The sequence below is a fragment of the Phyllostomus discolor genome, chromosome 1 (genome assembly GCF_004126475.2).
Source record: "Phyllostomus discolor isolate MPI-MPIP mPhyDis1 chromosome 1, mPhyDis1.pri.v3, whole genome shotgun sequence".
In the NCBI taxonomy this organism is placed as follows: Eukaryota; Metazoa; Chordata; class Mammalia; order Chiroptera; family Phyllostomidae; genus Phyllostomus; species Phyllostomus discolor.
This window is the reverse complement of record NC_040903.2, coordinates 209,309,253-209,322,428: the sequence shown is the minus strand read 5'-3', so window position 1 is coordinate 209,322,428 and position 13,176 is coordinate 209,309,253. Positions and strand designations below refer to the sequence as shown.

At 39.3% G+C, this 13,176-nt stretch overlaps 1 protein-coding gene and 1 pseudogene across 1 annotated transcript in view; one reads left to right on the top strand and one right to left on the bottom strand.

The window, feature by feature from the left end:
- Positions 1–759: 759 nt before the first annotated feature.
- Positions 760–13,176, top strand: part of CATSPERB (cation channel sperm associated auxiliary subunit beta) — a 67,431-nt gene continuing 55,014 nt past the window's right edge. Inside the window, exons 1-5 of the mRNA XM_036017559.1 lie at positions 760–765; positions 1,383–1,523; positions 4,741–4,801; positions 7,974–8,069; positions 12,488–12,637. Of these exons, the coding sequence (XP_035873452.1) occupies positions 760–765; positions 1,383–1,523; positions 4,741–4,801; positions 7,974–8,069; positions 12,488–12,637 (454 nt within the window). The remainder of the gene's footprint in view (positions 766–1,382; positions 1,524–4,740; positions 4,802–7,973; positions 8,070–12,487; positions 12,638–13,176) is intronic.
- Positions 5,709–7,200, bottom strand: LOC114491484 (annotated as a pseudogene).

Genomic DNA, 13,176 nt, shown 5'->3' with positions numbered 1-13,176 from the left:
AAGAAATGAACAGATTGTTTAAAAATCTGTGATAAATATAATACAAACAAACAAAAACACCATACAAGGACAAACACATTTAGCCCACACTCTGCTTTGACTTACTCCCAGTTCCGCCTCGATATGCCAAACATATATGTACTTTTTTAAAATTTACAACTATCATGAAGTGCATGCCCTTTGAGCTAAAAAAATGGCTTTCCTACTTGTGTTTGTATATTACGGGAAGGGAAAGACTTTAGAGAAAGAGACACTTACACAGCGCCGGTCAAATCTCAGTCCTTCCGTGGGCGGTCTGTGTGCCTGGACACAGGTTACTTAACCTCTCTGTTCCTCGCTTTTGTCCCTTTGAAAGGGGAATTATCACCTACTTTTTACAGAGTTGTGTTGCAGCAGCCTGGAAACGGTATTAGTAAACATAATCACCAAATGTATAAACGGCTTAGGTGTGTTAGACATTTTTCAAAGTGCTTTGAAAAGTGTGTTCACTGTGACATTTAAACTTCAAGAATTGTAGAGAAATACTAACCCTACCCTCTCAGGTTCACTGACTTGGGGCCTATAAGGAAAACTGAGAAAAGACAGATTGACAGGAGAGAAAAATTACATTTACAGATGATAAGGAGCTCAAAGGGATGGTTAGCATTTAAGGCTTACATACCGTCCCAACAAAGAGCAGTACATTGTGGAGAGTGACAAGACACAGGAAAAGGGTTTTAGGTTTATCTTCCTTTCAGTCCCCATTAAAACGGAAGCCCCATGAGAGTAGGGATTCTTGCTCCATTCACTTCTGTTCCCCAAGTGTTACATCACTGCCTAATTTGTAGAAAGGGCTCAGTAAATATTTTTGGAATGAGTCTGTTTCGCCACTTTATAACTAGGGACTCTGAAACTTAGGTAACTTATCCAAACTACCGGGGGAAATAAACAAGTTACAACTCTTGGTATCTATCATCATTTGTGATCACTACCTTTTCACAGGCTTTCTTAAAACAGGGAATATCCAGCAAAATGCAGTAAAATGAGTTTTGCTTTCTATGTTGCTTGTTTTTTTTGGACACAATGTAAGGCTTTCTACACGTGGTAGCATATGGCTTTGATTCTATGTTTATTAAGCATCACAATTTTATGACCACTCCTGTGACAGGAGGATTATTATAAGGATAACAAAACCTATCGTGACACTAGCATCATAGGTTACCGAGTTCTGAAAGCGTGTTTTTCAAAGTAGACTCTTTCCCCAGAGACTAAGGTTACTAAAGATATCGGTCTTTAGCAGCATATACTGTTCATAGATTTCTTCTCACTTTTAAGTTAATGTAATATGCTTCTCTCCATTGAATTGTCATCACTTGTTCGTTTTTCTGCCCTCTTTCCTGAAGAAAATCCATTGTTTTTTCCACTCAAAAACCAAGCGTTCTTCACAGGAATTTCTAAGCGTGTTCACATCAGGAGGACTTGCTCCCAGCCTGGAAATCATAAATAGTACATATACTGGCATCTTCCACTTTAATTTAACTTTGGTAATTAAATTTTATTTTATTCTGCAATATGTTATTAGTAAGTAGCATACTCTTTTTTCTAGAATGTGTTTTTAAAAAATAGCTAGTCCAGTAATATTACATATATATATGTATAATGCAGGTTATACTTTTTGCTGTAAACAGTCATGTTTTTTAGCCCTGGCTAGTGTAGCTCAGTGGATTGAGCGTGGGCTGCAAACCAAAGAATCGCTGGTTCAATTCCCAGTCAGGGGATATGCCTGGGTTGTGGGCCAGGTCCCCAGTAGGGGACATGCGAGAGGCAACCACGCATTGATATTTCTCTCCCTCTCTTTCTCCTTCTCTTCCCCTCTCTCTAAAAATAAATAAATAAAATCTTTTTATAAATCAGTCATATGTTTTTTAAAGAAGTTAAGAGAAGAAAAAAGTACATATGATTGCTTACTACTTACCTACATGTTTACTATGTTCACTGCTCTTCATTCTTTTCTGTAGATATAAGTTGCCGTCTGGTGTCTTATCCTTTTAGCTTGAAGAACTTCCTGTAGCATTTCTTACAGTGCAGGTCTACTGGCAACAATTTTCTGGGATCTTTTTCCCTGGAAAATGTCTTGTTTCACCTTCATTTTTTTTTTGCTAACGACTTTATTAAGACGTAATTCACATACATACCATTCACCTACTTAAAGTGTACAAGTAAGTGATCTTAGTGTGTTCATAGACTGTACAGCCCCCATGTTTTCTTCTAAAATGTTCCTAGTTTTACCTTTTACACTTAGGTTACTGATCCATTTCAGTTCATTTCTGTGTGTGGTGCGAGGCTGTAGGGGTCCACATCGTCCTTTTGCGTGGGGCTATCCATCTGCCCCAGCACCATTTGTTTAAAATACAATACTATTATTTTTTCTACTGAATTGTTGAGGCGACTTTGTTGAAAATTGGTTGACTACAAATAGGAGGGCTTATTTCTAGATTCTTAATCCATTGCTCTATACCTCACTTTTAAGCCAGCACCATCCTGCCTTGGTCCTATTGCCTTGTAGTGCATTTTGAAATCAGAAGAATGAGTCCTACAATTTTTTTCTTTTTCAAGATTGTTTTTGCTAGTCTCTGTGTGAATTTTGCTAGTTTTTATATGAATTTTAAGATAAGTTTGTCAAATTTTGCAAAGAAGCCAGCCGAAATTCTGCTAGAGATTGTATTGAACCTATAGATCAAATTGGGGAGTATTGCTATTTTAATAACATTAAGTTTTCCAAACATGAATATGGGATATTTTTCTATTTACTTAGATTTTCTTAATTTGTTACAACATTTTGTATTTTTCAGAGTCTAAGTGGTATACTTCTTTTGTTAAGTATATTCATAATATAATATTTTATTGTTTTGATGCTATTGTGAAGGAAATTGCTTACTTAATCCCATTTTCAGATTGTTCTTTGCAAGTATGTAGAAATACAATTAATTCTTATATATTGATCTTATATACTGAAAACTTGCTGAATTCACTTATGAATTTTAATAGTTTTTAGTGGTCACAATTTTTGAATAACAATATTGTCAGATATAGAATTTCTGGCTTCCTTTCCTTTTGGCATTTTGAACATGGCACTCTGAATTTCAAGTATGTCATCTGACACTATTGTTTCTGAATGAGAAGTCAGCTGTTAATTTTATCATTTTCTCTTATATGTGTCATTTTTTCTGAATACTTTTAAGATTGTTTCATTGTGGCCCTGGCCGGTGTGGTTCATTGATTGGGCATTGGCCACAAAGCAAAAGGTCACCAGTTCAATTCCCAGGCAGGGCACACGCCTGGGTTGCAGGTTCTGTCCCGGGTCAGAGTGTGTAAGAGAGGCAGCTGATCAGTGTTTCTCCCTCACATCGATGTTTTCTCCCTCTCTTTCTCCCTCCCTTCCTCTCTCTAAAAATAAATAAATATATATATATATATTTTTTAATTGTCTCTTTGTGTTTACCTTAATTGAGTCTCTCTGGACTGTTTGGATTGTAAGTTTACCAAATTTGTAAAGTCTTCAGTCACTATTGCTCTCCCAAAATGGTCTGCCATTTTCTATGTCTCTTTTCCTGCCTTGGATTCTAATTATGCACATTTTGGAACTTGTGATGTTGCCCCACAGATATCTAAGTCTCTGTTCACTTTTCTTTAATCATTTCCCTCTTTTTCAGATTGGGTCATTTCAATTGCTATATTTCTAAGTTCATCTATTCTTTCTCTTGCTATCTCTAATCTGCTTTTGAACTCATCTAGTAAAAATTTTTTTTCCGGTTATTTTACTTTCCAGCCTGATATTTTCTACTTGGTTTTATTTCTGTATTTTTTAAAATTTATGTGCTGGAATTTCCTATCCATTCCTTCGTTACTATATTTTCCTTAAATCTATGTACATACTTGTAACAGCTGCTTTGAGGCCTTCATCTGCTACCTGGACTCACTCCAAGTCTACCTTTCCCCCCTGCATATCAGCTATGCCTTCCTGTTTCTTTTTATGTCTTGTCATTTTTGGTTGAAAACTGGACATTGGTGATAATAACTGTAGCAACTCTGGATTCTGTTATGTTCCCATGAAAATTTACTGTTGTTTTTGTTGGTGGTGGTTTAAAAGGCTATTATGTCCCTTGGCATAAACTGCAAATAGCCTTACCTATGGTTTCAGCAGCTGATATATCTGCTCAGTTCTTTGAGCTTCCACTGCTGGGTTTTTTCGGGTTTTTTTTTTTAACGTGGCCTTCTATGGGTCTTCTCTGTACTTGTGTTGCCCAAGGATTTGGGAAGAGCTTAGATTTAACACTTAGATCATACTTGCCGTTCATTTGCTCCTGAGATTTCTCTCTTAAATTCCCAAATGCTCTGTAAACACCAAGGTCTGCCCTCTTGACACATCAAGCCAGTGCTGCTTTAGCTTTGTCTACTTTTGAGCTTGACTGTATGATATTCCTCTTTGTGGCTGTAATATTATACTTACACATAACTGATGAGCATCTTAGTTATTTCCAATCTACTACTATTACAAATAATGATGAAGAATATTCTTGAATACATTTCACACATATCAGAGTATCATGTAGGATAAATTCCTAAGAATAAAGGTACTGGGTAAAGGGTTTGTGCATTGGATGTTTTGTCTTACATTTGTTTTAAGAGATAGGGTGTAATAGGCAGAAATAAGTGTTATTAACATTATAAACATTGTTTTCTGATGTTTTTTTACTTAAGTACAGTGATCAAGCTAACTGGCTGATTATTATTCCCAGAGAAAACATTACAAAAAATACAGGTAAGAGTGATCTGAATTTGTTTATTTTTTAGTCATGGGTCTGAATTCCCAAATTTAACAAATAAAATATTTATTATATTACAAAAGTATTTGCTATCCCATGTAAATATCTCATATACTATAGTATTTGGGTCATATGAAAAATTACTTTTGCTTAACCTGAAATTCAAATTTCATTGAAAATGAATTTAATTTCCGTATCTGAAAATTATTTTATAGATTATTGATATATATTATAACATTTATATTACTATTTATTTAAAGTAAACTTATTTTCTAAAGCTTGAAAAACTAGAGTATTGAGAAATTCCTGTACCAATTAGTTTTATTTGAACTGAATCATTAATCTTAAAATGTTACAGGCTAGAATGTGTAATGTGTTATTTTACTGTGGAATCTGCTGTTAAGTGTTTGTTATGTGGTAGCCTGGCTTGTGTGCTTACTTGCCACTTGGTGAATTACTTATTCAAATCTTCTTCAAGTTTGTTGTATATTCTAGATACAAGTCCTTGTCAGATATACAATCTGCAAATACCTTCTGCCAGTCTATGACTTGTATTTTTTCATTTCTTAAGAATGCCTCTTAAATATCAGGGTTTTTTATTTTGATGAAGTCTAATTTATCGGGTTTTGGTTTTATGCATTGTACTTTTGGTGTCACAGCTGAAAAATCTTTGCCTAGCCCAAGTTTATGGTTCCACAGTTTGCATTTAGGTAGATGACTCAGTTTGAGTTAATCTTTGTGCATTGTGTGGACTGAGGTTAATGTGGGGGAATTATGAATATGCAATTATTCTAGCACCATAACAATGGTACAAATAGTTCATCTCCATTAAATTACTACTTCTGGACTGTCTTTTACCAATATTACACTGTCTTGATTACCTTAGCTTCACGAAATGTTCAACTAATATAAAGAAAATAAGCATTCAAGCCCTGGAATAACGGTGGTGCTAATTTTCAGAGTGGGCACCATCATCTGGGTCACTTCTCTAAGGAATAAGTCATCTTTACCCAAAGTAGCATGGGTTTTAACAACCCGAGAACCCTCTTTTCTCTAACTCTTCATATAGTCTTATTGTTGTTCTGAGTTCTTGAATAGCATATGAGGAGGGCTCATGAACTACCTGAATATGTTTGTCTGGAGTTTGGCATTGTTGAACTGGAGTTGAATATGTTGAGTCTGGAGTTGAACTCCTCAACTTCCAGCCCTGGATCCACCAGCTAACACTGTTCACACAGCCTCTTGGCTGTTTCATATGCATCTTTCACTACCTTAGCCATATTACAGGTGGGATTAATGTTTCCTTTGCATTTAGGCTGGGTAGGCTTAATATCACCACCAAACAGAAGTGTGTGCTGGTTAACAGGCATGTGGAAAGAGATGCTGTTGGTATAAATCCAATCCAGAAAATATTGAATGTTACTCCCAGTGAAAATATCAAACCCATCCTTTCCTTATGTTCAGTCATTTCATGTACCATTATAAGAATCACATCATTATTTCTGTTTCTAATTTTAATTAAGACTTGTAAAAGTTATGCAAGACCTGTGCATCTTCAGGGCTCACATATTTCTGGTTTACAAGTTCATGGAAATGATGCATATGCCGACTTTGATCCAGTCCCAGTGCAGGCCAGTTAGGTTCTCCATCGGAAGATCCACTTCTCCCATTGTGTTAGCCGGTTGTGCCGGAAGTTCCTTTTGCAGAAGCACAGATGGTGTTTCTCACACCGTTCTCTTCCACAAAGTCCAGGAACTGCTTGACAGAGAGCAGTGACAGCAAGAGCACCAATAGCAGTTGAATGGCTTGAGTGCCAGGTGCTCCTCCAGCCGTCGCAGGAAGTGCCGTATTCTAGCTGGGGTGGGGCATAGGTCCACCTGGAGGCCTGGGCGGACACGAGCTTGCGCAGTCAGGCTGTTTGGGTCGGGCATCGTCTTCATGGGTGCACCCTGGTTTCAACTTCGGGCCCAGTCCTGGCCTGTGGGCACAACCGCCGCAGCAACTCCCAGGCCATGTGCCCCACCCGTGGCTTCCCCAGATCCCACTCACACTTTTAGCTCATCGACATTTTTTATTTGAAGTGGGTCTCTTGGAGTTAGCATATAGTTCAGCCTTGATTTTTACATCTAAATCTGACTCTTGATTGGTATTTTTAGACCATTTCCCTGTATTTTTCAGACTATTAGATGCACTCCCCCCAAATTTAGAAGGAAAAGGTAGGGTACATCTTATAGTCTGAAAGTAGCTTCCCTGGCTCACTGTGGCAGAGTGGGGTGGGGGGTTCAGGCAGTGGTGCAGGGTCACAGGTTATTAAATATTTTACCACATTTTTTGCTTCAAAAATTTTTTTCCTATTTTCCTCTAAAACCTAGGTACGTCTTACAGTCTGGTGCATCTTATAGTCCTAAAAATACGGTACATGTAATATAGTTGTTGGTATGGTTGTAATAAAACCTACCATCAGGCATTCTCTATTTGTTCCAGTTTTTCCATTTCACTTTTCTCTTCCTTTTCTGTCTTCATTCATAGTACGTATTTTTTTTGTGATTCCATTTTATCTGCACTATGGGCATATTATGTATGCTTTTAAATGTTCTTATTGTCAGACCTAGGGTTTGCACTATATATTTTAATTAATTACAGTCTACTTTCAAAAATAGTATACCAGCCCTGGCTGGCATAGCTCAGTGGATTGAGTGTGGGCTGTGAACCAAAGTGTCGCAGGTTCGATTCCCAGTCAGGGTACATGCCTGGGTTGCAGGTCATAACCCCCAGCAACCACACATTGATGTTTCTCTCTCTCTCCCTCTCCCTCCCTTCCTTCTCTAAAAATAAATAAATAAAATCTTTAAAAAAATAGTATACCATTTCACCTGAAGTGCAGAATTTGCTTTTTACTAATCACCAACTGCCCTCAGAGAAAAATTCTGATCTAAAATATTACCTGGATTTATTGCTACGGTGGTAGATCAATTCACCATTCCTTTTCCTCATCGTGCCATCAAAATGTTTGTCGGAAGAACATCGGAAAACATATATAAATGTAATCAAAATGACTGGGAAATTAAAAGTAATCATTGTTGGTGGTGTTCATATAGTCTTAAATTTTATCAACACAGCATGGTTCTGTCACGAGCAGTTAATTATCTGCCTTTTGTTTTCAAACAGAGGTCGCAGCCATAGAGGAGTGGTTAGTGAGAATCAATTTACAGCACGGACTAAACATTTACACCACCGAAGGGACACTGTTGGATACTGTCCGAGGTAAATGGCAGCGGGTAAGGGTGAAATGGAATTCAGGATATTCTTCCGACAAATCTTATAACCTACTGATGCCCAACTCTGTGCTAAGTACTAGAGATAAATAAGAGATGACCCTGTCCCTTGAGGGACTCACCGTCCTAATGCGACAGACAAAGAATTAAATCCACGCGGGTGATTGTTCAGCGGGGTCTGCAGCGCGCGCTATGGAAACGGGGAAACCTGTCTTCTCCATAGCCACACTGCAGGTGGTAGTACACAACGGCTTCCCCGAGTAGTCTTTGCACACTTCATAAAGGTGTCGCAGAAGACAATGTTCATTGCACGGCAGTCTTCTGTGTGAGGACCATCAGCAAAATGTCTTGTTCCGTCTTAGAACATTTCTATTTTTTCATGAAAAAATGGTTGTTTTATTTTAAGGTTATGAACATTGAGTGATGCGACTGACTAGGTTTCTTTTTTCTAGTTGTCTAACTCACAGCCCGGTTTCCGGGTCATCTGTAGCACTATGTGGCTTTTTTTTAAAATACTCGATCCTGTATCCAGTATTTATCCTCACTTTTTTCACTTTCCTTTTGACCCTTATTCTTTTTTTTTTTAATTCCTCACCTGAGGATATATACTTACTGATTTTAGAGAGAGAAGAAGGATTGAGGGGAGAGAGAGAAACTTCGATGTAAGAAAGAAACATCCATTGGTTGCCTCCCATACATACCCCAATGGGGGATCAGACCTGCAACCTAGGTATATGCCCTGCCTGGGGATCGAACCCAAAACCTTTTGGTGTATGAGCTGATGCTCCAACCAACTGAGCCTCCCAGCCAGGGCTTTACCTTGTTCTTTTACTCCTACTTTAATATGGTACCATTATGTAGAGCACAGAATACAAATAAATACTACCTTTTAGGAATAGGACCACTGGGGTAGCTTTAAGAAAACCAGTGATGTCTGGACCCCACCACACACCAATCAAAAGCCGATCTCTTTAAGTGAGGCCAGACATCTTTAGTCAAAAACGAGTTTCCCAGGTGATTCTGATATGTAGAACTGCTCTAGAGAAAGTTTGCATATGTACCGAGAGATATGTACAAATCTATGTAATGCAGTGTTATTTGTAATTAGAAAAGTGGAAAATAACATAAATGTATAGCAGTAGGGGGAAAGACAAATACATGCGGTATATTTTGTTAAAATGAAGTCAATAGATCCATATATCAAGAACAGAACTCAAAAACATTGAGTAAAAAATCAGGTGTCAGAGAAGAGAGGAGAGCATTTATCTAAAATTCAGAAAATGTCTCTGGCTGGTGTTGCTCAGTGGATTAGGTGCCAGCCTTCGAACCAAAGGGTCGCCAGTTTGATTCCCAGTCAAGACACATGCCTGGGTTGCTGGCCAGGTTCCTGGTAAGGGGAGTGCAAGAGGCAACCACACAGTGATGTTTCTCTCTCTCTCCCTTCCCTCTCTAAAAATAAATAATAAATAAAACCTTAAAAAAATAAAATAAACAAATGAAATCTTTAAAAATAAATAAAATAAAATTCAGAAAACACATAAAGCAATGCTGTTTGTTGTTCATGGGTACATCTACATTGTAGTAAAAGTAAAAAAGCAGGAGCGAGAAATATACACAGCGATTTCATGCCAGCGGTGGTATTCGGGAATGGAGCTTCAAATCAATTCTGTATCGTTTTATTTCTTCAACCAGAAGTAACATATCTAAAAGAAAAATAACCAAATGTTCTGCTCTCCCATGTTCATAGCATCCAAAATTTTTAAAAATACTCAGTTATTCAATCATTACAGTTTTTGAGGCTCTGATATTTTGAATATTTTTAAGTTTAGTACGTGTTTTTTTAAATAGTTTATTTTGTTGTGCTTTTTTCCATTACCATTTGCCCCCCTTCCACCCTCTTCCACCTCCACCCACCCCATCCCCCACCCCGCAGTCACCACACCGTTGTCTGTGTCCATGAGCTCTTTCTCTTTTTTGCTCCATCCATTCACCCCCAGACCCGAATCCAGAGCCGTCAGCCTGCTCTCTTATCCATGAGCCTATCTCTATTTTGCTGACTTCGCTCATATGTGGAATCTAATGAACAGAGTAAACTGAACTTGAATACTTGTAAATACTAAAATAACAATATAAAATTATTTGAATTTTAAAAATACTTTGTAATCTGAATCACTTGCATATGGAAATGTACCAAGAGCATTACACATTGCATTGCAATTTTAATGTACATTATTTAGAATTTACAGAGGACCACAAGTTAGAAGTTCTTAAAAGTTCCAGATGTAGAAAGGGGAGTCCCCCGTTAGAGGGACCGAAAGGTGCCCTGTGTCATGGAAGCACAGTAAGTGGTAGAGTAGAGCAGAGTGAATGTGGAGAGGCTGGCAGCTATCACGGTAAAAAGTGTGCATTTTATTCTAGTTACAGTGAAAAGCTGTTGGAGTGTTTAAGCAGGAGAGTGGTAAATTCTGATTTATGCCTTATAAAAAGATCACGTTGGCTGCTGCGTAGAGACCTGACTCTTGGGGGAAGGATGGAAAGACTAGAATACAGGAAATTGGTTGGCGCCTGTGGCCATGGTCCACTCAGGAGATGGGCTGGGAGCCCTCGGGCTATGGGACGAGCAGTGGAGGTGGTGAGAAGGAGGCAGCTTCAGGGTCCATTTTGGAGGTAGAGCTGATATGACGACTTCCTATCAGCTCTGCTGTGAACCGGGGGCAAGGGAAACAGAGGTATGGGGGACAGATCCTAGGTTTCTTACCGGAGCCATCGAGTGTGTGATGATCTCGCTCACCGAAATGCTGAGGAGATGGGGAAAGAACACTGGGAAATGGCAATCAAGGTTCAGGTCAGGTTAACAGTTGGAAATATTTACTCACTACTATCTCAGAGAGATGTTTGCAAATGTTGTCCTCACTTCCTACTCTCCCTTCCACACCCCAGACCAACCCACTAAAATAGTTCTTAATCACCACCATTAGTGATGCTAGTCACTTCGTATTAGTCACCTTCATATTGGTCACCTTTCTGCCTCTCTTTAGCTTCTTGGTAGCAGTCAAGACTTTTAATCACTCCCTCATTCTTAAAGGGCTTAAAATCCAATAGCTGACTTTAAGGAGGTTGTACGTAAGGGACGTTTTCAAGTCAGTGCAGTCGTGCCCAGCTGCAAGCCCGCATCTCCTGCCCTCCAAGATCGGGTTGTTAATTGCCTGCACACACGTGTAACGCCCTGGAAAGTCAGCTGCCTTGCCCCAGATTTCTTTGACTTTTGGAGTGGATCAGGTTGGTTATAAATCGTGTCTCTTTCCCTTCTTGGCCATCCCTACACTACGTCGACCCAAATGGAAATCTAGCTCCTTCCCTGGCTTTGCACAGTGAAAAAAAATAAAATAAAAAGACTGTATGTGAAAAACATATCACACACCATCTTCAGGTTTGCAGCGGATTTTATTAAACGTCTGGGGAGCCGCCGGAGACTTACATGGGGACAGCAGGATTCTGTCACATTTCCCTGGCTTCCTTTTCATAGGCACTTCTCCCATTTCTTCAGAAGAAAGGAAATCCTCCCAGTTTCTTACCCATGAATGTTTGACTTTATCCAGCTCCAGCTGTCTGCGTATCTAAGAATAGACTGACGAGTTGAAGACATTCCACCTCTGATTTTTTTTTTTTTCTGTTGGTTCTACCCCCACTTCTTTACATCTTCCAGAAATCCCTCTAAGTGTCCTGGTCCCTAATGATAACTTGCCCTGTGTGCCACTGCTATTCAGATTTATTCTCATTTTCTACATTTCCACTGCTGTTTAAATGGGGCGGGGCGGGGAGAGAACAAAAAGTAAACATATGGGCTCTGGAAGCCGAAGTTGCGCTCTAAGTTATACATGTGCACATCGTGGGATCCAGAAATGTAGTTTCTAGGTACAGACGTGTGGCCAGTTATATTTTCCAAAGATGGTCAAGGCAGATAGACTCCACCCCACGTGCTCTTCTGCCGTGTAAGGGCAAGGGCATGAGACCTCCTTCTTCCCACTCTGGAAGATAAGAATTGACCTATTTTCTTTTTTTTAAGATTTTATTTATTTATTTTTAGAGAGGGAAGGGAGGGGGAGAGAGAGAGAGACATCAATGTGCAGTTGCTGGAGGCTGTGGCCTGCAACCCAGATATGTGCCCTGACTGGGAATCGAACCTGCAACACTTTGGTTCGCAGCCGGCGCTCAATCCACTGAGCTATGCCAGCCAGGGAGAATTGACCTATTTTCACTGAGTAAGGAGAGTAAGGCAATACCCCTGTTTTGGGAACAAAGGAACAGTTCCCTCACACAGTTCCTCTAAAACCCTCAAAGGAAAGCAAGAATGCTCCGTTTCAAGAGCTCTGCCTCAGTGTCAACACCTTCACTTGATTGTTACAGAACCTATTCTTCAGTGGAAACTTGGGTCTCAGCTAACCAAAGCGAACCTCATTAAACTGTACCCACACGTGGTGGGCCTGAAGGCAACCAAGTGCCCTTGCGCCAACGACGTAGCGTTGCTCGGCTTCATTCTGAACTCGGCAGGTAACGGTAAGTGAACGGCTGTGTTGGATGCTGGAAATGGTATTATGTATCTTATGACAGCGATGTTTAACTGGCAGTGCCTGCCAAAGGCGTAGACACAATGGAGTAAAAACGTTTCCTAAAAATACCCAAGAATTTACTTTCATCACTGCCTTGTCTATTTGAGAGTTCGACTTACTGTTTTTTCCCTCCGGCTTTTTGCTGTGTCAGCAGTGACTTCAGTGTCTTTCCTCATTTCCTTTATCCTCCGCCCTCCACCTTACCTTACTTCCTCCCAGAGACCATTCGCCGAGATTCTAACCCATCTGTTTGTGCGTGGCTATCCTTGCCACAGGGAAATAGGTACTGCGGTTCCAAGGTGTTATATTTTGTAATTTATTATGGATGTGTTTTCATGTTACTGCTATAATACTTCATAGGGTCCTTCCACAGTTCAACTACTAGCTGTATAATTCTAGTTGTTTTTCCAGGTCATTGATGACCGCTGGTCCCCCAAAGCCAGTGAACAGAAAGGAATAAGTACATAGATAAGGGAACTTAAAAAA